At 43.7% G+C, this 24,737-nt stretch overlaps 1 protein-coding gene across 2 annotated transcripts in view; it reads right to left on the bottom strand.

Moving 5' to 3' along the window:
* Window positions 1–24,737, bottom strand: part of LOC139175911 (unconventional myosin-Ig-like) — a 64,935-nt gene that overhangs the window by 6,050 nt on the left and 34,148 nt on the right. For both annotated transcript variants that reach the window (XM_070767299.1, XM_070767300.1), the window contains 7 exons: window positions 22,585–22,751; window positions 20,151–20,358; window positions 15,725–15,948; window positions 15,169–15,313; window positions 11,528–11,632; window positions 9,195–9,308; window positions 8,184–8,338 (listed from right to left, as the gene is read on the bottom strand). In XM_070767299.1, the coding sequence (XP_070623400.1) occupies window positions 8,184–8,338; window positions 9,195–9,308; window positions 11,528–11,632; window positions 15,169–15,313; window positions 15,725–15,948; window positions 20,151–20,358; window positions 22,585–22,751 (1,118 nt within the window). The remainder of the gene's footprint in view (window positions 1–8,183; window positions 8,339–9,194; window positions 9,309–11,527; window positions 11,633–15,168; window positions 15,314–15,724; window positions 15,949–20,150; window positions 20,359–22,584; window positions 22,752–24,737) is intronic.

The raw sequence follows: 24,737 nt of genomic DNA, 5'->3' as shown, positions 1-24,737 counted from the left end.
CCCATTTCCTCCCACTTATGACTGCGTGGCTGTAACTTGTTGCTTGTATCCTTAAGATATGGATTGTTTCTTCATTGCTTATTTGATCCCTATGACAAATGTATATTGTCTTTTTATGTCCACTGAGAGCATCTGCACCAAAGACAAATTCCTTGTGCGTCCAATCACACTTGGCCAATAAAGAATTATAATATATTGTTATTCTATTTTATTCTATTCTATTCTATTGTTACTCTATTCTACTCTACTCTACTCTATTCTATTAATCCTCAAAGACGCTTCTTTGAGGATGACTGAAGTGTCTGGATTTTTAAATTTAAAATTTAAATATAATTATTTTAATATAATCTCTGTCCTAATTCCATCTCTGCTATCCACTTCTTTAGTGAAAAATTTCTTTTCTAAAATGAACCAAACAATTCCTTTAAATATTACTCCGCAACGGATCCTCAACTTCACTTAGCGACTTATGACTGTCCCTACAGGCCAAAGGTCATGTGAACCAAATTCATTCTGATTGGTCCTTGTATTTATAACCGTCACTGCAGGCCCAGGGTCACGTGATCACAATTAAAATGTTGGGCAGTCGTTGAACAATTGTGTGAGATTTGCTTAACAACCTCCCTGACTGACACGAAAATACTCAAATCTCAATGGAAATTCTCCAGATTAATCTCCCAGGGAGCAAAATGGTCTCCAGGGGTTAAAGATTTCACAGGTTTCAGAGATGATCAAACTCTCCCAAAATACTCCAGGAATTAGAGCAGCTCTTCTCAAATAGGTGTGTGTGTGTGTGTATTATTTTAGAACAGCTGCTCTAATTTCTGATATATTTTGGGGCAAGGTATTCTGTCTGTCTGTCTATCATTTATCATCCCTCCCTCCCACCTTTCCTCTATCTATCTATCTGTCTGTCTGTCTGTCTCTCTCTCTCTCTACCTACCTACCTACCTACCTACATCTATCTATCTATCTATCTATCTATCTATCTATCTATCTATCTATCTATCTATCTTCTATCTATTATCTATCTTCTATCTATCTATCTATCTATCTATCTATCTATCTATCTATCTTCTATCTATTATCTATCTTCTATCTATTATCTATCTATCTATCTATCTTCTATCTATTATCTATCTTCTATCTATTATCTATCTGTCTGTCTATCTATCTTCTATCTATTATCTATCTATCTATCTATCTATCTTCTATCTATTATCTATCTATCTATCTGTCTGTCTATCTATCTATCTATCTATCTATCTATCTTCTATCTATTATCTATCTTCTATCTATCTATCTATCTATCTATCTATCTTCTATCTATTATCTATCTTCTATCTATTATCTATCTGTCTGTCTATCTATCTTCTATCTATTATCTATCTATCTATCTATCTATCTATCTTCTATCTATTATCTATCTATCTGTCTGTCTGTCTGTCTATCTATCTATCTATCTATCTATCTATCTATCTATCTATCTATCTATCTATCTTCTATCTATTATCTATCTTCTATCTATTATCTATCTATCTATCTATCTTCTATCTATTATCTATCTATCTATCTGTCTGTCTATCTATCTATCTACAGTATCTATCTATCTATCTATCTATCTATCTATCTATCTATCTATCTATCTATCTATCTATCTATCTATCTATCTATCTATCTATCTTCTATCTATCTATCTATCTATCTATCTATCTTCTATCTATTATCTATCTATCTATCTTCTATCTATCTATCTATCTATCTATCTATCTTCTATCTATTATCTATCTATCTGTCTGTCTATCTATCTATCTACAGTATCTATCTATCTATCTATCTATCTATCTATCTATCTATCTTCTATCTATCTATCTATCTATCTATCTTCTATCTATTATCTATCTATCTATCTTCTATCTATCTATCTATCTATCTTCTATCTATTATCTATCTATCTATCTTCTATCTATCTATCTTCTATCTATTATCTATCTATCTATCTTCTATCTATTATCTATCTATCTATCTTCTATCTATCTATCTATCTTCTATCTATTATCTATCTATCTATCTCTATCTATCTATCTATCTATCTATCTATCTTCTATCTATTATCTATCTATCTATCTTCTATCTATCTATCTATCTATCTATCTTCTATCTATCTATCTATCTATCTATCTATCTATCTATCTATCTATCTATCTTCTATCTATTATCTATCTATCTATCTTCTATCTATCTATCTATCTATCTATCTTCTATCTATTATCTATCTATCTGTCTGTCTATCTATCTATCTACAGTATCTATCTATCTATCTATCTTCTATCTATCTATCTATCTATCTATCTATCTTCTATCTATTATCTATCTATCTGTCTGTCTATCTATCTATCTACAGTATCTATCTATCTATCTACCGTATCTATCTATCTATCTATCTATCTTCTATCTATCTATCTATCTATCTTCTATCTATTATCTATCTATCTATCTTCTATCTATCTATCTATCTATCTTCTATCTATTATCTATCTATGTCTGTCTATCTATCTATCTACAGTATCTATCTATCTATATCTATCTATCTATCTTCTATCTATTATCTATCTATCTATCTATCTTCTATCTATCTATCTATCTATCTATCTTCTATCTATTATCTATCTATTATCTATCTGTCTGTCTATCTATCTATCTACAGTATCTATCTATCTATCTATCTATCTATCTATCTATCTATCTATCTATCTATCTTTCTATCTTTCTATCTATCTATCTTCTATCTGTCTGTCTGTCTATCTATCTATCTATCTTCTATCTATTATCTATCTATCTTCTATCTATCTATCTATCTATCTATCTATCTATCTATCTATCTATCTACATATCTGTCTATATCTGTATCTATCTATCTATCTACCTATCTATCTATCTTCTATCTATTATCTATCTGTCTGTCTGTCTATCTATCTATCTATCTATCTTCTATCTATCTATCTATCTATCTATCTATCTATCTATCTTCTATCTATCTATTTATCTATCTATCTATCTATCTATCTATCTATCTTCTATCTATTATCTATCTATCTATCTTCTATCTATCTATCTATCTATCTTCTATCTATCTATCTATCTATCTTCTATCTATCTATCTATCTATCTATCTATCTTCTATCTATTATCTATCTATCTATCTATCTTCTATCTATCTATCTATCTATCTATCTATCTTCTATCTATCTATCTATCTACTCTATCTATCTATCTATCTTCTATCTATCTATCTATCTATCTATCTATCTATCTACTCTATCTATCTTCTATCTATCTATCTATCTATCTATCTATCTATCTATCTATCTATCTATCTATCTATCTATCTATCTCTCTATCTATCCTCATCCCTCCCTCCACCCTCCCATCCATCCACTCAAGGATTTCTTTGCCTTTGCAGGAGCTGAAATAATATTTCTGTGAGTTTGCAAGCACATTTGTTGCACAGAGCACAAAAGCTTCCCCTATTTTGCATAAACAGGAGGTTGTGTTTTTCTTAAACGGTACCCACACACACAGACATCCTGTGCTTGTTAAACACAGGACGACCGATTTGGAAAGAGCCCTTCGTACATTTCATTCGGCTTCCAGGTCTGCTATCTTTTTTTGTTTTGTTTTGCTTTAAGTAAAAAAAACCAAGAACTAAGCGTGGCCTTCCTGCGCACACATGTAAACGTTCATGTTGTGCCATCTGTCATCTCCTGTGTGCGCATTGTGGAGGATGGACCCTTGGTTGCTAGGCTATTGGGATATTGGCTTTCATCTGTTGATGGAAAAATGGGAAACTGTCTTTTAGCCTGGCATTCTACCAGGAGAGATAGAGGAGAGGGGGACGGACGGACGGACGGACGGACGGACGGACAGACAGACAGACAGACAGACAAATGATGGATGGACAGACAGGCAGACAAATGATGGATGGACAGACAGACAGACAGACAAATGACGGATGGACGGACAAATAAATGATGGATGGATCGATCGATCGATCGGTTAGATAGATAAATATAACAATTTTTGACATTTTATTTGTCTGCGAAACGTGGCCGCGTGCATCCCTCCCTGATTCCATTATTGTAGAACAATCATGTTTACCAAACTGATCAAGAAGAGGAGGCGGTGTTGCTACCTTTTATGTAAAAGTCATTAAATCTAAAAAATATCCAATTACACACGAACTTTCTTTTCCCGACACCATCCTCTGTGAGTTGCCTTTAAACATTGCGATTTCTGCTGTGTTACATAGTCCCAAACTACGACATCGAACGTGCGAATAAGTTAACCTCACTACTAATTTTATTTATTTAGTTTGTCAAGTACGTATTGGTAATATACATAGATATAACATACACTGCTCCAAAAAATAAAGGGAACACCTAAACAACACAATATAACTCCAAGTAAATCAAACTCCTGTGAAATCCAACTGTCCACTTAGGAAGCAACATGGATTGACCATCGATTTCACCTGCGGTTGTGCACATTCAACTTTGTACAGAACAAAGTATTCAATGAGAATATTTCATTCATTCAGATCTAGGATGGGTCCTTTGAGGGTCCCCTTGATTTTTTAAAGCAGTGTAGTTTATAGACATGAGATGGGTACTGATAAGGGGGAACATTAGGACAGGGACAGTAGGCACGCTGGTGCCCTTATGCACGCTCCTTACTGACCAGATGTTTGACCATTCTGACACAAAGTCAAGGTCTTTTTGAAGGGTATTGTTGGTGGTGTTGAAGATATTTACATCATCAGCGAAGAGAACGCACTCGCTTGCAATGTGATCGCAAAGGTCATGGATATAGGGCAGTGATGGCAAACCTATGGCACACATGGCGCATGGAGCCCTATCTGCTGGCACGTGAGCCGTTGCCCTGGCTCAGCTCCAGCACACATATGTGCACCAACCAGCTGGTTTTTGGCTCATGCAGAGGCTCTGGGAGGGTGTTTTCGGCTTCTGGAGAGCCTCTGGAGGCTGAGGAGAATGAAAAACGGGACTACTGGGCCCACCAGAAGTTGGGAAACGGGCTGTTGTGGGCCTCCAGGGGGCCTCTGGGGGAGCAGGGGAGGCAATTTTCGCTCTTCCCAGGCATTGAATTATGTGTGTGGGCACTCATGCAGGTGCGATAGTGTGTGCACACGTGCTTTCGGTCCCCGAGGGAAAAAACATTCCCAAAACTGATATAGAGCATGAACAGTGGTGGTCCTAGTATGCTTCCTTGGGGAACACTGCTGTAAACAGGAATGGGATTAGATAGAGCACTCCCTATTTCGATACTTGTCTGTTTGACAGGAACACATCCAGTCATTTAGGGTTCCAGATATGCCATAGGATTTCAGTTTCAGAAGTAGTTTATCATGAACCACTGAGTCAAAGGCTTTACGGAAGTCTATTTTGCCATGGTCAGGTTTTGAGGTCCATATGTTTTGCAGTGTAGTAGTTGTAGATTGTAGGATACTTTTTTCCTGAAACTTAATGTGAGCAGCCTCTGGTCCATACCCTGTCATCTTTCTTGATGACCTAAATCTACCTTTTATTAAATGGTCCCTTAACAAATGTATAACAGAACCTATAAATTCAACCCTGTACAATGCTGTAACTAATCTGGGACTGGATCCATTAGTAACCAACAACAGCTACCTTGATCTTATCTTCTGTAACAATTCAAACTCAATTTATGGATTACAAATAAAATAAGTCTTTTCCAGCAGGGATCACAGCATGATAGACTTCTGCCTCAATATTTCAACACTGGATGTTTTAAATAAGGTTTTGGATATCCATTTGTATGAAGTGGTTAGGGTTTCCTGCCTACACAGGGGGCTGACCACCAAGGTCACTCCCACCTATTCTATTCTATTCTATTCTAAATTCTATTCTAAATTCTATTCTAAATTCTATTCTATTCTAAATTCTATTCTATTCTAAATTCTATTCTATTCTATTCTTATTCTACTCTACTCTACTTCTACTCTACTCTATCCTATTCTATTCTAATTTACATTCTTACAAAAATCATCATGACGGGATCCCCAGTTATATTTTTTTTAAAAAATATTATAGCCTCGGAGAGGAGTGGCATACAAATCCAATTAATTAAATAAATAAATAATAAAAACCAACTATGACATTTACCTCTCATCTCTTGATTGGCAAACCCTATTCACTGGCTGTAATACTGGCAAAGATCATTACCACATTTTCTTACTTGAAGTCAAAAGAGTCATTAAACTAATAACTCCCCAAAACAGGAAAAACTACCCATAACAATAAGGAAGCCCCAAGCCAAAAACCAAATCTCTTTGGCGAAAAAACAAAATTGGCTACATAGCCAACTTCAAAAGCCGCTTCAAAAACTTATGCCAACAAATGGACTGAATGCACCAATTATCATGTCAAACAAGAGGGAAAACCTCCTGCACATGAAATCCAAACATGCATTCTACAATTTCATAAACAACAAATGTAAAGAGGCGAGAACCATCCCATCCCTAAAAGGACCTAACTCTAAAGACTGTAATGATGAAGCCATTAAAGCCAACTTCTTTAACACATTCTTTGGCTCAGTCTTTGTAAACACCAACATGCCCAGTATTTCCTAGTTGTAGCGCAAATAATTACAATGATCCAATACATATCAATTTTACAGAAGACAACATTGGGAAGGCACTACGCCATCCAAAACCATTTCTATCCATTGGACCAGATGGACCAGGTGCCTACTTCTAGTCCTCGGCTTACAACTATTCATTCCTTCACTGGGGTTCAAAGTGACAACAGCACTAACATACACCCTGGTGTTCTTTATACTTATGACCATCACAGAATCCCCATTAAAGTTCCCGTAAACTGCTTCTATGTATTGTGTATATTTTTTGTATGGGTCTGTTTTTTGTTTCCAAAAATTCAATAAAGAGCCGGGGTGGCGCAGCAGGTAGAGCGCTGTACTGCAGGCCACTAAAGCTGACTGCTAAATCTGCAGGTCAGCAGTTCAAATCTCATCACCGGCTCAAGGTTGACTCAGCCTTCCATCCTTCCAAGGTGGGTCAAATGAGGACCCAGATTGTGGGGGCAATTATTATTATTATTATTATTATTATTATTATTATTATTTATTAGATTTGTATGCCGCCCCTCTCCGTAGACTCGAGGTGCCTCACAACAATAACAAGAACAATGTAAAAACAAATCTAATAATTTAAAAAACACTAAAAACCCCATTATTAAAAGCAAATATACACACAAACATACCATGTATAAACTATATAGGCCCGGGGGAGATGTCTCAGTTCCCCCATGCCTGACGGCAGAGATGGGTCTTAAGAACTTTACGAAAGGCAAGGAGGGTGGGGGCAGTTCTAATCTCCAGGGGGAGCTGGTTCCAGAGGGTCGGGGTCACCACAGAGAAGGCTGTCTCTGTTTTTAAAAAGTGCTCTTGCTATCATGTTGTAAGCCGCCCTGAGTCTAAGGAGAAGGGCGGCATAAAAAAAATGAAACAAATAAACATAAACAAATAAATAAATAAATAAAAATTTATAAAAAACAAACAAACAAAAGAATCCCCATTAATGTATGGCCAAAATTTGGACGTTTGGCCACAAGGAATTTATTCATGAAGGTTCTCCTGGGGAAATATTCCTCAACTTACAACCCAAATTGACCTTCGATGGATGACCCTCGACTTAACCACAGTTCACTTAGCAGCTGTGGCCAAAGAGACCATAAAAATCAGATGCAACTCCGTTACTTCTCACATTCTTACTGTGTCCTGAAACGCTCCCATCCCCCGGGTCAAAGCAGGTAGTTCTTGACTTACAACCACTCTGTTCAGTCACCAACATAACGGCACTGGGGGTAAAATGAGCAACGCTTGTTTTTCGCCCTGAACGACTGTCGCCTCATCGCTGTGGATCCATAGTCAGATGGCTGGTGGCCGACTCATGGCCTTGTGACCATTGCAGTGACACCACAATCGCCTGTTGCAGGTTGTACGATTCCTTGAAGGGCCGCAAGGATTCCCTTAACAATTGCGGCCCATGTCTCGCTTAGTGACAGGAAGGTGAATTGTGGCCATAGGTCGAAGATAAGCTGCAGATGCTCGAGAGGGGAATCACCTACCTCCTGAAGTGGTCCACCAGGACCCCAACCAGCTCCCCAACCCGGTTCTCATTGGCCGGTTGCATCTTGTGAAGACACACCACTAGGCACTTCTGCTTCTCCAAGTGGAAGACAACCAGCTGGTCCTCGCCACTGGTCACGCTCAGGCCAGACACCTGGGGGGACAAAGGAGCTTTTGGAAAAGGCCGTTTGGGAAACTCATGCTGGAGGGGGAGGGGGAAGGAGGAGGAGGGAGGGGGAAAGGGGGGGAGGATGGGAAGGAGGGGAGGAGAAGGGGAGAAGAAGAGGAAGAGGAGGAGGAGGAGGAGGGAGGGGGAAAGGGGGGAGGATGGGAAGGAGGGGAGGAGAAGGGGAGAAGAAGAGGAAGAGGAGGAGGAGGAGGAGGGAGGGGGAAAGGGGGGAGGAGAAGGGAAGAGGAGAAGAAGAGGAAGAGGAAGGAGGGGAGGGGAGGGAAGGAAGAGGAGAAGAAGAGAAGGAGGGAGGGGGAGGAGGAGAAGAAGAAGAGAAGGAGGGAGGGGGAAGAGAAAGGGAGGAGGGGAAGGAGGAGGGGAAGAGGAGGAGAAGAAGAAGAGAAGGAGGGAGGGGAAGGGGAGAAGAGGAGGAGGAGAGAGAGGGAGGGGGTAAAGGGAGGAGAAGGGAAGAGGAGGGAGGGGAAGAAGAGGGTGAGGAGGGAGGGGGGAAGGAGGGAGGAGGGGGAGAAGAAGGAGAGGGAAGAAAGAGGATTATGGGGTCCTAGGTGCACTGTGGTTTTCTGGTAGACGTTTCATGACCCAACTAGGGTGTAGAGGGGAGGAGGGGGGTTGTGGAGTTGGAAGAGGAGGAGAAGGTGGAGGGGCTTCCTTGCGAACGTCTCATGACCCAATTAGGCAACGTCCCCCCATGCAACCTCTAAGGCTGGAACTGGGGCTCTCAATGTTTTGTCTCCTCTGCCTCCTTCTGCAAATCCCCAACCCTTCCCCCCCCCAAAAAAAAACCCCTTCAGGAGACCCCCCCCCTCAACCCGCTTCTTACTGTGCTGAGAGAGATGGCCTTCTTGACTCGGTATTGCTTCTGGGGGTCCAGCTTGTAGAGGTGCTGGTTGGTGATGAGTAGGGCTCGATCCGTCCGTTTGTTACACCGGTTGACCTGCGGTGGTGGAGAGACGATCAAGAGGGTCCCTTGCCCTGGGACCCCCCCTCAACTGCCAGATTGAGAAAAGGGGGGGGAGACAGCCCACCCCGTTTGAGTCCTGGGAGTCAGTGGGGGCATCAGGCACCATCCTGTGGGTGCCTCTTGTTTGCAATGAAAGTAGCTTCGGGCTATTTACTGGCATCGCGGAGCAGAGGTGGTGTTCAGCCGGGTCTCCCGAACTGGGAGCAGAAATTTTAACTGGTTTTCCAAACTGACAAATATCACCTCTGGCTGGCCATGGCCCCCCTGCCTGCCTGGTCGCCGCTCTCCCCTACCCATCACCATTCACCAGCTCTGGCCTTCCCCGGGGCCGCCACCCATTTGCCCCTGGCTCCCCCTCCATCTCGCTCACCTTCATCCGCGCATTAGTGCGTGTCCCTGTGGGCGTGGCTTGGTGAGGTCAAGTCGAGTGGGCCACTCATTCGACCTTGCTGTAAGTGACATCCATTTGGCCACGCCCATTCAGGCACATTTATTCATTTATTCATTCATTCATTCATTCATTCATTCATTTATTTATTGGATTTGTATGCCGACCCTCTCCGCAGACTCGGGGCGGCTAACAACAGTAATAAAACAGTATATAACAATAATCCAATACTAAAAACAGTTAAAAACCCATTATATAAAAACCAATCATACATACAGACAGACCATGCATAGAATTGTAAAGGCCTAGGGGGAAAGTGTATCTCAGTTCCCCCATGCCTGGCGGCAGAGGTGGGTTTTAAGCAGCTTTCGAAAGGCAAGGAGGGTGGGGGCAATTCTAATCTCTCGGGGGAGTTGGTTCCAGAGGACCGGGGCCGCCACAGAGAAGGCTCTTCCCCTGGGCCCCGCCAAGCGACATTGTTCGGTTGATGGGACCCGGAGAAGACCCACTCTGTGGGACCTAACTGGTCGCTGGGATTCGTGCAGCAGCACAAATTTATTTATTTATTGATTGATTGATTGATTGATTGATTGGTTGGTTGTTAGAGTTGAAAGGGACGATGCAGGTCATCAAGTCCAACCCCCTGCCTGAGCAGGAATCCTAAAGCACCCCAGCCAACATGACTCTCCCCACCAAGCCACACACAGAGAACAGGTAGTAAAAAGAATTGAATCTCCCCACTGTTTTGGAGATGTTACCATAGACACTTCCAGGGACAAAGCGGAGGCCGTGCTTCTAATTTGATGCTTTGGAGGAGGTAGCATCATAGAGACATCCAGGGATAGAGCAGCTTTCTAGAATCTGGAATCTGCTGGATGTAATAGCACAGAGACTACCTGGGAAAGTGCAGCCATCCTGAATTGGGCACCTACTGGTGGTGTTATCATGGAGACCTCCAGGGACAAAGTGGCCTTCTTGAACTGGGCACCTGCTTGAGGTGGTATCATAGAGGCTTCCAGGCATAGAGCGGCCTTCTCTAACTTGGCATTTTCCAGATGTTGGGAATGCCACACCTGTTGACGACATGCTTCTAGCTGGCATCTTGGAGGTGATATCATAGAGATTTACAGGGATAGAGTGGTTTTGTCTACTTTGGTTGAGGGCAGTGGTGAAATCCATTGTTTTTTCACTACCAGTTCTGTGTTTGTGGCTTGGTGGGTGTGGCTTGGTGATCATTGCTTGGTGGGCGTGGCTTGGTGATCATTGCTTGGTGGGCGTGGCTTGGTGGGCGTGGCAGGGGAAAGATACTGCAAAATCCCCATTCCCTCCCACCCTGGGACCAGCCAAAGCTGGTATTTGCCAGTTCTCCAAACTGTTCAAAATTTCCACTAGTGGTTCTCTCAGAACCTGTGAATTTCACCCGATTGGGGGCACCTGACAGTGCCACACGTGTGGAGGCCCTGCTTTGAATGGATATATTGGAGGTGGCATCATAGAGACCTCCAGGGATAGAGCGGTCTTCTTGAATCTGGCCATTCCCAGATGTTAGGAGAATGGGCAATGCCACAATCGTGGAGGCCCTGCTTCTAATTAGTCCGTGCTTTCTGTCCCTCTCTCCCTCCCCCCCTCTCTTCCTATGTTTCTCTTCCTCTCTCCTTGTTTCTGCCCGTCTCTGTTATTGTCTCTTTCTCTGTACCCACCCGTCCGTCTAATGTGACTCTGCCTCTGGCTCAGCAGCTTGGGGATGGCTTGGACTTCAACTCCCAGAATTCCCCAGCCAGCCTGACCCACGCGAGCCTCTCACCTTGCGCACGTGGCACGAGAACAGCACGGAAGTGAAGTGCATCTTGTCCTTCAGGGCTGAGACCTGTTTGGCGAACTGGGCAGCCAAGGCTGGGTTCTCCTCTGCCTGGAGAGGACACAGAAGGGAGGAGAGGCCGGTTATCTCTTTAGAGGGGTGGGAGGAGGACCAAGGGGAGGATGGGTAGTTTGCTATCTATCTATCTGTCTGTCTGTCTGTCTGTCTGTCTGTCTGTCTATCTATCTATCTATCTATCTATCTCTATTTATCTTTCTTTCTCTCTCTCTATCCTTCCATCATCCATCTATCTACCTACCTACCTACCTACCTACCTATCTATCTCTCTCTCTATCCATCCATCATCTATCTATCTTTCTCTCTCTCTCTCTCTTTCTTTCCTTCTCTCTCTCTATCCTTCCATCCATCATCTATATCTATCCTATCTATCTATCTATCTATCTATCTATCTATCTATCTATCTATCTATCTATCTATCTCAATTGTCTATCTTTCTATCTTTCTACAAATTAGCCACATTCACTGACTGTGAGATCTCTTGGTGGTCTCCTTTCCACATCGCAACCACATCCTGCTTTTGCTTTCCAAATTAGCTGCGTTTGCTAGCCGTGAGATCCCCTGGTGGCCTCCTTTTCAAATGCCGAATACATCCTGCTGCGCTTTCTAAATTAAACCAGGTTTGCTGGCTGTGCGGGTTTAAAAAAAAAAATATTATTTTTAAATGCAACACGAAAGGAAATGGAGAACAGACACTTTGTACAAACCTACACTTTTCACACACAGGACAACCCTTACAATTTGGATAAATCATGAATTTCCCCAATGGAGCAATTGTCCCATTCTGGAATAACGCCAGAACCTTGACTCACAACTCAACGTGACATACACTCACGCTCACACACTCAAAGGCCACACAAAGCCACGTCAAAGCATAAACAGATGGCAAACCTGGGGAACACACACAAACAGACACACAGAACCCCCCCCCAACAACCCACACCTCCCATTGTCCTTGCCCACCGACAGCCAGTAATAAAAGCGTGGGCTTAGAACGTCACTAAGTGGAGCCCTTTAATTTGCTGGCATTTTTTTTCAAAGCTGGTGTGTACGTGGTTCTCTTCCTTCTTTTTAAAGAAGAAATCGGGCGAATCTCATAAGGGGGTTGATCTAGATGGCCTCTAAGGTCCCTTCCCACCCTGTCATTGAGCGGGGGGGGGGGGGGGGTCAAAGGAACTACATCTACATGGAGGGGTGTAGGCAAGGCTTTTAGGCCCAGAACTCTTCAACATCTTCCTCAATGACTTGGACGAGGGGATAGATGGGGAAATTATCAAATTTGCAGATGACACAAAACTTACAGGAATAACCAACTCTCCAGAAGACAGGCACAAAATACAGAAGGATCTTGACAAACCTGAACAATGGGCACTCTCTAACAAGATGAAATTCAGTGGTGAAAGTCAGGTTCTACACTTGGGCAAGAAAAACATAGAAACATAGAACCATAGAAGACTGACGGCAGAAAAAGACCTCATGGTCCATCTAGTCTGCCCTTATACTATTTTCTGTATTTTATCTTAGGATGGATATATGTTTATCCCAGGCATGTTTACATTCAGTTACTGTGGATTTATCTACCACATCTGCTGGAAGTTTGTTCCAAGCATCTACTACTCTTTCAGTAAAATAATATTTTCTCATGTTGCTTTTGATCTTTCCCCCAACTAACTTCAGATTGTGTCCCCTTGTTCTTGTGTTCACTTTCCTATTAAAAACACTTCCCTCCTGGACCTTATTTAACCCTTTAATATATTTAAATGTTTCGATCATGTCTCCCCTTTTCCTTCTGTCCCCCAGACTATACAGATTGAGTTCATTAAGTCTTTCCTGATAAGTTTTATGCTTAAGACCTTCCACCATTCTTGTAGCCCGTCTTTGGACCCCTTCAATTTTGTCAATATCTTTTTGTAGGTGAGGTCTCCAGAACTGAACACAGTATTCCAAATGTGGTCTCACCAGCACTCTATATAGTGGGATCATAATCTCCCTCTTCCTGCTTGTTATACCTCTAGCTATGCAGCCAAGCATCCTACTTGCTTTCCCTACCGCCTGACTGCACTGCACAACAAAACACACAGGTGCAGTACAGGTGGTACATTGCTCAACAGTAGTAACTGTGAGAGGGATCTTGTTGGAGTCCGAGTGGACGACCATTTAAATAGGAGCCAGCCATGTCCAGCAGCTGCCAAAAAGCCAACATAGTTCTAGGCTGCGTCAACAGAGGGAGTCAAGACCACGTGAAGGGTTAATGCCACTTTATAAGGCCTTGATAAGGCCACACTTGGAATATTTCCATTCAGGTTTGGTGGCCATGACGCAAAAAGGATGTTCAGACTCTGGAGAAAGTGCAGAGAAGAACATACAAAGAACGGTTGCAGGAACTGGGCATGGCTGGTTTAATGAGAAGAAGGACCAGGGGAGACAGGATAGCAGCCTTCCAGTATCTCAGGGGTTGCCACAAAGAAGAAGGAGTCAAGCTATTCGCCAAAGCAACTGAGGGTAGAACAAGAAGCAATGGGTGGAAACTAAACAAGGAGAGAAGCAACTTAGAACTAAGGAGACATTTCCTGACAGTTAGCACAATGAATCAGTGGAACAGCTTGCCACCAGAAGTATTTAAGCAGATGTTGGATAATTATTTGTCTGAAGTGGTGTAGGGTTTCTTGCCTGAAGGAGTTAGACTAAAAAACCTCAAAGGTCCCTTCCAACTCTATTATGGTTATTATAAGACCTAAATGTGTGGTCGGGCAGTAGGGAAAGCAAGTGGGATGCTTGGCTGCATAGCTAAAAGTATAACAAGCAGGAAGAGGGAGATTATGATCCTGTTATATAGAGCGCTGATGAGACCACATTTGGAATATTGTATTCAGTTCTGGAGACTTCACCTACAAAAAGATATTGACAAAATTGAAGGGGTCCAAAGACGGGCTACAAGAATGGTGGAAGGTCTTAAGCATAAAACGTATCAGGAAAGACTTCATGAACTCCATCTGTATAGTCTGGAGGACAGAAGGAAAAGGGGAGACATGATCGAAACATTTAAATATGTTAAAGGGTTGAATAAGGTTCAGGAGGGAAGTGTTTTTAATAGGAAAGTGAACACAAGAACAAGGGGACACAATCTGAAGTTATTTGGGGGAAAGATCAAAAGCAACATGAGAAAATATGATTTTACTGAAAGAGTAGTAGATCCTTGGAACAAACTTCCAGCAGACGTGGTTGGTCAATGCACAGGAACTGAATTTAAACATGCCTGGGATAAACATAGATCCATCCTAAGATAAAATACAGGAAATAGTATAAGGGCATAGATGGACCAGGAGGTCTTTTTCTGCTGTCAATCTTCTATGTTTCTATGTTTCTAAATGATGGTGAGCTGGAGAATTCCTCATGTTCTCACCAGACCGGACTGCAAACTCCATGTTTCATAGATAGTCCTCGCTTTGCGACTAGCTGGTGAGCGAGAATTCTGCAGTAACTTTGAACCATCGCTAAATGTCACAAAGGCTCTTTCTAATACACATCAAAAGGAAAGAGAAGGGTGAGAATCGCACAATTGTACGAACCGACACTAAATAGTTCTGTCTCCAGTTTTGACAACAGCCCCAATTTTTCCTCCGGCCTTGCAAGACATCAAAAGCGGCCACTTTGGCTTTGATTTGACTCATCTCGGATGGAGGGATGTTGGTCACCAGCTGCCTAGCTCGCCACCTGTAAAAACACAACCGCAAGCACAATGGTTAACAACGACATGCAGTACAGTAGTTTGTTTAGTGATGGTTGAAACCTGCAACATGAATGGAATTGAGATAATCAGGAACATAAAGACTTTAATAGGGCTGGACTTCAACTCCCAGAATCCCCCAGTGGGCATGCTTTAAGAGGGGAGAACTTCCACTCCCAGAATCCCTCAGCCACCCTCTTTTTAAGGGGAGAGGACTCCCAGAATCCCCCAGCTGCCCTCTTTTAAGAGGGCTGGACTTCAATTCCCAGAATTCCCTAGTGGGCATGCTTTAAGAGGAGAGGACTTCCACTCTCAGAATCCCCCATCCAGCAATGCTGGCTGAGGAATTCTGGGAGTCGAAGTCCATCCCTCTAAGGAAAGTGTCCCGGTGGGATGACCTGCAGAAGATGAGTTTGCTGCTCTCCTGGAACTGAGCCAAGACCTCTGGGGGCTCCGGCCATTCCACGGACTTTCCATAGTCGGCCATGTTCCGCAGCCCTTGGAAGCGTTGCAGGAGCTCCAATAAGTGAGACTTCACTTTGTGACGCTTGTAGTAGTACATGATGGTGTAGATGGCCCGGAGGTATCTGCAGCGTCTGCGGGCGAGGGCTCCCCTCCAAACCTGGGGAGAGAGGCAGGGAGTAGCCATGAGTGTCTGTGTGGCAGGACAGGGGGGCTCATTTGGTGGGGATCACAAGGGCAGGGTTCCCGCTCCCATAATCCCCCGCTCAGATCCATGATAGTCCTCGACCTACGTTTATTGGACAAAAGAGGATTACTGTCAGCGAAGGGCTGTAAAAAATGTTACTGCCACACTGTGGCCATGGCTTATTGTGTGGGCATGGCTTGCTGGCCATGTGACCAGCGGAGGAGGCTTGAAGGTCATGTGACTGGGTGGGAGTGGCTTACCGACCAAGATAAGCTTTCAAATAGGTGCTTGGACTATTTTCCAGTTGATTAAGTCACATGATTTGAATAGTCACAAAAGGGACAAAGGATAGACAACATTATCTGGCGGGACCCAGGGGAAGAGCCTTCTCTGTGGCGGCTCCGACCCTCTGGAACCAGCTCCCCCCCTGAGATTAGGATTGCCCCCACCCTCCTTGCCTTTCGCAAACTCCTTAAGACCCACCTCTGCCGTCAGGCATGGGGGAACTGAAACATCTCCCCCTTGCCCATGTTGTTTTGGTGTTAGATTGATTGTGTGCTTGTTTTTTAATATTCTGGGGTTGTTTTTTATGAATTTTTTTAGCTTAACATTGTAATTGGATTGGTGGGTATTGGATTTGTTGTTATGTATGGTTTTTACCTTGTTGTGAGCCGCCTCGAGTTTGCGGAGAGGGGCGGCATATAAATCCAATAAATCAAATCAAATCAAATTATTGGGTTGAGGAGCACAGCAACCTTTTAAGGTTTTGTGCTGACCCCACAAGGTTCGGTATGATAACAGATTAGGCAAGTAGCTCAATTTTCTTTAATTGCCATAAAAGTTCAGTTCTAGATAATTATTAAAATGATTAAAGCCTTTATGTATAAAAACATACTATTTCATTATTGGTGGTGTGGTGTTTTAGATGGTTGTTGGTTGGCTGGCGGAAGCAGTTTGAGCGTGAGTTGAGTATTGAGTTAGAGCTGTGATATTAATATGGAGAAACCAGAATTGGTTTAGTATCCACAGTAAGTAAGTAAGTTTTATGCATATATCTAAAGTTCGTTCCTGTAAATCAGTGTTTCTCAAATAGTGGGGTGCACCCCCTGGAAGGGGGCACGGAGCTATGTCAGGGAGTGTGTGTAACCCCAGGGAGCATGCCTTTTTTTGCCACAGAGAGTAGGGGGGGGGGGGGGGTTGCACCAAGCAGTAGCACACAGCACAGAGCAGGAGACATGAAGTGCAGATAACAAACTCTAAAGAGACATTGTGGAGTCATATTTAACAGGGATGAAAAGAGAAAGGAGGAGAGAGACGGAGATCATGAGACAAATGTAATGTCTCCCGAAAGCTTAAGAGGAGGAAATACGATGAGGAAGCGTACGGAGGGCTTGGCTTCACTGGGACTACGGTGGGAGACGAGGAAAGACCGGTATGTTTACTCTGTCTAAAAATGTTCACAGCGGAAAGCATGAAGCCAAATAAATGAAAGTGGCACTTAACACATCACACCCCAATCACGCTGATAAGTGGTGGAGTTTTTTCAGTGAAAGTGTGCCGAATATTGCAAACAATCATCCCGGTGGAGTGTGTGTGTGTGTGAAATGTTTACATCTTCCTAGGCGGGGCGTAATAAAAAATAATTGAGAAATACTGCTGTAAATAGAAGACTAAGAAAGAAGATATTTTGCCTGCACGGAAGAGTAAAACTGTTTACTACTGTTTTTTTCTACTAAAGTGTCTTTGTTATTTATCTGAGCCGGTTCCTGAATTGCTACACTATAAATTCTGGTATCCAGAGAAGTCCTATCCAGCTGCTGCCTATCTCAACATATCTGGACAATTACAGGGCCCTGGAACACTGTGATAGTCTTAAATATGAGTCAGTTGCCAAGCATCTAAATTTTGATCACCTGACCCTGGGATTCCACAATAGTCGTAAGTGTGAAAGACGGCCATACCAATAGTCCTCAACTTACGACCACAATTGAGCCCCAAATTTAGGTCGAGTGAGAAACGTGTTGAGTTTGCTCCATTTCTCGCCATATTTGTTAAGCGAAATCAATGCTGTTCTTAAATTAGCCACCCGGTCGTTAAGTGAATCGGGCTTCCCCATTGACTTCCCCTTTTAAACAGTTGCAAGAGAGAATCACGTGTCTCTGGGACGTCGCCACCGTCATAAATGTGATTCAGTGATTGATCATCCAAGTGGCATTCACATGACCGCCACGATGCTGCAACAGTCTTATTGGTGAAGAACCATCATTGGACACTTTCTTCCAGTGCCGTTGTAACTTTGAACAGTCACTAAACAAACTGTCATAAGTCGAGGACTGTCTGCAGGTCACTTTTTTCACTGCCGTTATAACTTTGAATGGTCACTAAAGGATGAATCATAATTTGAAGACCACCTGCTATTCAGAATGCAACTGCAAGAGCAATCATGGGCTTTCCCAAAAATGCCCATGTCACACCAACACTCCGCAGTCTGCATTGGTTGCCGATCAGTTTCTGGTCACAATTCAAAGTGTTGGTCATCACCTATAAAGCCCTTCATGGCACCGGACCAGGTATCTACGAGACCGCCTTCTGCCGCACAAATCCCAGTGACCGGTTAGGTCCCACAGAGTGGGCCTTCTCCGGGTCCCGTCAACAAAACAATGTCATTTGGCGGGCCCCAGGGGAAGAGCCTTCTCTGTAGTGGCCCCGGCCCTCTGGAACCAACTCCCCCCGGAGATTAGAATTGCTCCCACCCTCCTCGCCTTTCGTAAGCTCCTTAAAACCCACCTCTGCCACCAAGCATGGGGGAACTGAGATATTCTTCCCCCTAGGCCTTTACTATTTATGCATGGTATGTTTGTTTGTATGTATGTTTGGTTTTACAATAAGGGTTTTTTAACTGTTTTAGTATTGGATTTACATGCTGTTTTATACAACTTTTGTTAGCCGCCCCGAGTCTACGGAGAGGGGCGGCATACAAATCCAATAAATAGTAATAATAATAATAATAATAATAATAATAATAATAATAATAATAATAAATGCTAATGTATGGTGTGCAGGCAGGGGTTCCTACTAACCACCGCTACCAGTGTGATGTGCACACAGCTCCGGGTGATCGGCAGGAGCGCGGGTGCGTCTGAGCAAGATTTGGTTTCTGCACATACGCAGGGAGTGAAAACCTGTGAGAGAATGCGCGGGCGTGCAAGATTTCAGCGGGTCTCTTGTCTCCGCACATGCGTGAAAGCAAAAAGCAGCTGAAAATCGTTGAAACCTCGCACACATTTTCTCACAAGCTTTTGCTTTCTGTACATGCGCAGAGGCTGAATCTCACCCGGACGCGTGCACTCACCCACCGATCACCCGGAGCTGGGCACACAACTCCATTTTTGCTACCCGTACACAGAGTGGTGCATACCGGCTAGAAACCCATTGCTAGTTGTGTGGTAATAGTAACAACAGAGTTGGAAGGGACCTTGGTGGTCTTCTAGTCCAACCCCCTGCTTAGGCAGGAAACTCTATGCTACTTCAGACAGATGGTTAACTAACATCTGCTTAAAAACTTCCAGTGTTGGGGCATTCACAGCTTCTGGAGGCAAGTTCTGTTCCACTGATTAATTGTTCTGACTGTCAGGAAATTTCTCCTTAGTTCTACGTTGCTTCTCTCCTTGTTTAGTTTCCACCCATTGCTTCTTGTTCTACCCTCAGGTGCTTTGGAGAATAGCTTGACTCCCTCTTCTTTGGGGCCACCCCTGAGATATTGGAAGGCTGCTTCTTCTCATTAAACTAGCCACGCACAGTTCCTGCAACCGTTCTTCATATATTTTATTCTCCAGTCCCTTAATAATCTTTTTTTTTGCTCTTCTCTGCAGTCTTTCTAGAGTCTCAACATCCTTTCTGCATCGTGGTGACCAAAAACTGGATGCTAATATCCCAAGTGTGGCCTTACCAAGGCCTTATAAAGTGGTGTTCCTTTTCAACGGAGAGGAGGAAGGAGGAAGAAAAAGAAGGAGGAGTAGGAAGGAGGAAGAAGAAGCAGAGGAAAAAGAAGGAAGAAGGAGCAAGAGGAGGAGGAAGAGGAAGAAGAAAAAGAAGGAAGAAAGATGAGAAAACCAGCCACGTGGCTTCATCCAATGTCTGGTGACCACAACCATTACCCACAACCCCTCTGTTACCTTCTGCAACAACAACACAATAATGGGGATGAGGTTGGTGCGCTCCTGTTCCAGGGCGAACAGGGTCCGGGGTGTTCGGATGAAGATCTTGGTTTGGCCGTAAGCCACATCGTCTTGGAAGCCGTGTTGCTCTATCAAGGCTTGGGTGGCTGCGCCGTCGGAGGCCATGAGGTGGTTGGGCCAGGTGTATTCACACGTCATCTTGTACCTGGATGAAGAAGAAAGCTGGAGTGTTGACTTGCTTTGATTGGACTGTATAGAAACATAGAAACATAGAAGACTGACGGCAAAAAAAGACCTCATGGTCCATCTAGTCTGCCATTATACTATTTCCTGTATTTTATCTTACGATGGATCTATGTTTATCCCAGGCATGTTTCAATTCAGTTCCTGTGGATTTACCAACCACGTCTGCTGGAAGTTTGTTTGTTTGTTTGCTCGATTTTTATGCCGCCCTTCTTCTTAGGCTCAGGGCGACTTACACCATGTTAGCAACAGCCCTTTTGAACAGAGAATCAGCCTATTGTCCCCACAATCCGGGTCCTCATTTGACCCACCTCGGAAGGAAGGGAGGCTGAGTCAACCTTGAGCCGGTGATGAGATTTGAACCGCTGACCTACAGATCTACAGCCAGCTTCAGTGGCCTGCAGTACAGCACTCTACCTGCTGCGCCACCCCGGCTCTTTTTGTTCCAAGCCTCTACTACTCTTTCAGTAAAATAATATTTTCTCATGTTGCTCCTGATCTTTCAGTGCATTGATGTTGAACCTTTTTCCCCTCGGGTGACGAAAGAGCATGCTCGCACGCTATCGCTCATGCACGAGTGCCCACACCCATAATTCAATGCCTGGGGAGGGCAAAAAGAGCGTCCACTGCCCTCTGGAGCACTTCTGGAGGCTGGAAAGGGCCTGTTTCCCAGTAGGCTTGTGTTTCACCCTCCTCAGGCTCCAAAGGCCTTCCTGGAGCTGAGGGAGGGTAAAGACACCCTTCCCCATCCCACGGAGGCTCCCTGGAAGCCAAAAACGCCCCCGAGCCAAAAATCAGCTGGCCGGCACACACATGCACGTTGGGGCTGAGCTGGGGCAACAGCTCGCATGCCAGCAGATATGGTTCTATCGGCCATTACTGATATAGAGGGTCTTCAGAAGACCATTGGAGGTCCTGCAGTTCGACGTGACGTCAGCAGTGCCGTTCCCACCCCAAAACACGAAACTCAGGTTGCATGTCCTGGAGAGTTTTGATGTTTCTCGCCATTGGAAAAAGCTCAATTGTGGAGAAAGAAAATAGCTCAGCTCCATTCTTGCTCTGCTCAGAACCAGGATCGACCCCCACTGGATATGTATTGGGTTTTGTGTGTGGGGTCCTTAGCAATAGCAATAGCACCTAGACTTATATACCTCTTCCTAGTGCTTTTACAGAGCTCTCTATGCGGTTGACGGAATCAGCCTCTTGCCCCCAACAATCTGGGTCCTCGTTTGACCCACCTCGGAAGGCCGGAAGGCTGAGTCTCAATCTTGAGCCGGTGGTGAGATTTGAACTGCTGAACTACAGCTAGCAGGTAGCTGAAAGTAGCCTGCAGTGCTGCACTCTAACCACTGCGCCTTTCTGGCTACTTGGGGGGAGGGGGGAGCTTTTTTACCCTACAGACATTTCATGACCCAACTTGGTAGCATCATCAGTTCTAGGGGGAATTTTATGAGAAGGAGGAGGGAGAAGAAGACCGGGAAGAAAAAAGGGACAATGACATCCTTGGTGCTCTGAGGTCAGAGTGGATTCTTTTGCAGACCTTTCATGAGTCAATTAGGTAATGTAATCAGTAATAAGAGGAGGAGGAGGAAGAAGAAGGAGGAGGAGGAAGAAGAGGAAAAAGAAGGAAGGAGGAGGAGGAAGAAGGAAGAAGAAGAAAAAGAAGGAGGAGGAAGGAAAAAGAAGAAAAAGAAGGAAGGAGGAGGAGGAAGAAGAAAAAGGAGGAAGGAGGAGGAAGAAGAATACAGAGAGGAGAAAGAAAGAAGAAAAAGAAGGAGGAGGAGGAGGAAGAAGGAAGAAGAAGCAGAGGAAAAAGAAGGAAGAAGGAGCAGGAGGCGGAGGAAGAGGAAGAAGAAAAAGAAGGAAGAAGGAAGAAGAAAAAGGAGGAGAAAGGAAGAAGAAGAAAGAAGGAAGAAGAAAAAGGAGGAGGAAGGAAGAAGAAAAAGAAGGGAGGAGGAGGAGGAGGATAACGACTGTGGGATCCTTGGTGCTCTCTAAGTGGTTTTCTTGCAACTTTTCTAGACCATCTAGAGACCGCTTTTGATGTCCACTATTCTTTCCTGGCTGCGTCCAGGACTGTCCTCCTCCTTCTTCACAAACAGCCGAAGATCCCGGTTCCACCAAAGGTTGCGTAAGATAACACCGAGATCTTTTCCCTTTTTTGGCAAAGACTCCTCTGCAAACCTACCGGAGTAAGAAGCGGTGGTAGGGTTGCCTGTAGGCAAAGCCGGCCCTTCGGACTCGGACGTTTTCCAGCAAACCCAAATACGAGACTTGGTGACGGCAACGCTCCTCATTGAACAGAAACGGGGACTTCTGGTCGTTGGGCTTGATGCAACGAACGTAGTAAGGCTCCTGTTGAGAAAGGAGGACGCGTGGAGTTACGCGAGGACTCATCTCGTGTCTCTAGTTTGCCCCGTTGTTTAAAATCGCAGTTCTGGTTTGAAATAACACCAGGTTTCCTTGGGTGGCACAAGCACTGGTGGCAAATTTGAAATCGGAGTGGTTTTGCTAAGTACCCTATTTTTCGGAGTATAAGATGCACCTAAATTTTTGGGGAGGGAAATAGGGAAAAGAATCTACTTACCCAGGTATTCAGCACATTATTTTATCCCCTGGTTAGGACTTTAAAAAGCCCCTTTATTTGCAGAGAGTAACAATGAAAGAGCTTGCAAGCCAGTAAGAACTGAGAACATTATTAGCACCTGGAAAGAAGCATTTGGAGCAAATAAAGCTATGGAAAAAGAAACCCTGCAAAGATTTAGGGCTTGGGAAACATTCTGTGCAGAGAGTAACAATGAAGGAGCTTGCAAGCCAGTAAGAGATGGGAACAACATTAGTACCTGGAAAGAAACATTCAAAGCAAACAGAGAATGAACACACACCCCTACAAAGACGGGGTTTGGAAAAAATTATTCACAGAGAGTAACAATGAAAGAGCTTGCAAGCCAGTAAGAGCTGGGAACATCATTAGCACCTGGAAAGAAAAATTTGGAGCAAATAAACCAATGGGGGACTGAGGGCTTGGAAAACATTTTGTGCAGAGAGGAACAATGAAAGAGCTTGCAAGCCAGTAAGAGCTGGGAACATTGTTAACACCTGGTTAGGGCTGGATAGAAACTTATTCGGAGCAAGTTAGAGCAATGAAAAAAACCCTGCAAAGACTTAGGGCTTGGAAAACATTCTTTGCAGAGAGAAACCATGCAAGAGCCTGCAAGGGAAGAGCTGGGAAGATCGTTAGCAGCTAGTTAGGGCTGGGGGAGGGGTGGGGGGAGAAAGCTACATTCAGAATATAAGACACACCCAAATTATCAGCCTCTTTTAGGGAGGAAAAAGGTGCATTTTATAATCCAAAAATATAGTGCTCTGTATAGTCCTCAACTTACAACCACAATTGTGCCTCGAATTTCCATCACTGAGAGACAGTTGTTAAGTGCGCTCTGCCCCATTTTTAAGGGAATTCCTGTTATTGTTAGTCATATGGTTGTTAAGCGAATCTGGCTTCCCCCATTGACTTTGCTTGTCAGACACAGCAACCGTCACATATGTGAGACAATTGAGTTTTGATCCTATGATCACAGGGAGACTGAAAAGGTTGTAAGTGTGAAAAACGGTCATAAAGTCACTTTTTCAGTTCTGTTTGAATGGTCGCTGAACAAACTGTTGTAAATCAAGGACTTACTTGAACCAAACAATCCTGGTATTCACTTCACAATCTCAATGATTCACTCAACAGCGGTGGGAAGAAAAGGTCGTAAAATGGGACAAAAACTTATTTAACGACTGCCTCACCTAGCAATAGAAAATTTAGGTCTGAGTTGCAGTTGTAAGTTGAGGACTACCTGTAAAAACCTGCCAACAGCCAAAAGGTGTTTGTGTGTGTGTGTCGCATTTATTAGAGAGGATTTTGTCTGTCTCCAATCTACTGACTTTTCCAAGGTTTCCCGAGCTTTAAATGCTGGGGCTTTGGAATTCTATTTAGGGAGGCATTGCATAATAAACCTTTAAAACTAACCATAATCTCCATCTTAGCCTGGCTTATTTATAGCACACCAGTCATGCACAAGTTGCTATCTAGCAGACCTCTCATTTTAGCTGCCACGGAAACTGAAAATAGACCCAGTAAGCAATGAGTAACAGTCCCACTCCTCCCCCATCTATTTATTATTTATTTATTAACGCCCAACTCCTTGCAGACTCCATCCGACAGCCCCTCCTTCCCCCGCCGGAAGGGAACTCCCAATGCTGGTTGTCTCGGTCTCATTCTTGCACCAGGCCTCATTCATAGTGTTGGGGAGTTCTGGGAATTGAAGTCCACCCACCACCTTAAAGTTGCCACGA

This window comes from Erythrolamprus reginae, chromosome Z, assembly GCF_031021105.1.
Source record: "Erythrolamprus reginae isolate rEryReg1 chromosome Z, rEryReg1.hap1, whole genome shotgun sequence".
Taxonomy (NCBI): domain Eukaryota; kingdom Metazoa; phylum Chordata; class Lepidosauria; order Squamata; family Dipsadidae; genus Erythrolamprus; species Erythrolamprus reginae.
This window is presented reverse-complemented; position numbering and strand designations above follow the sequence as displayed.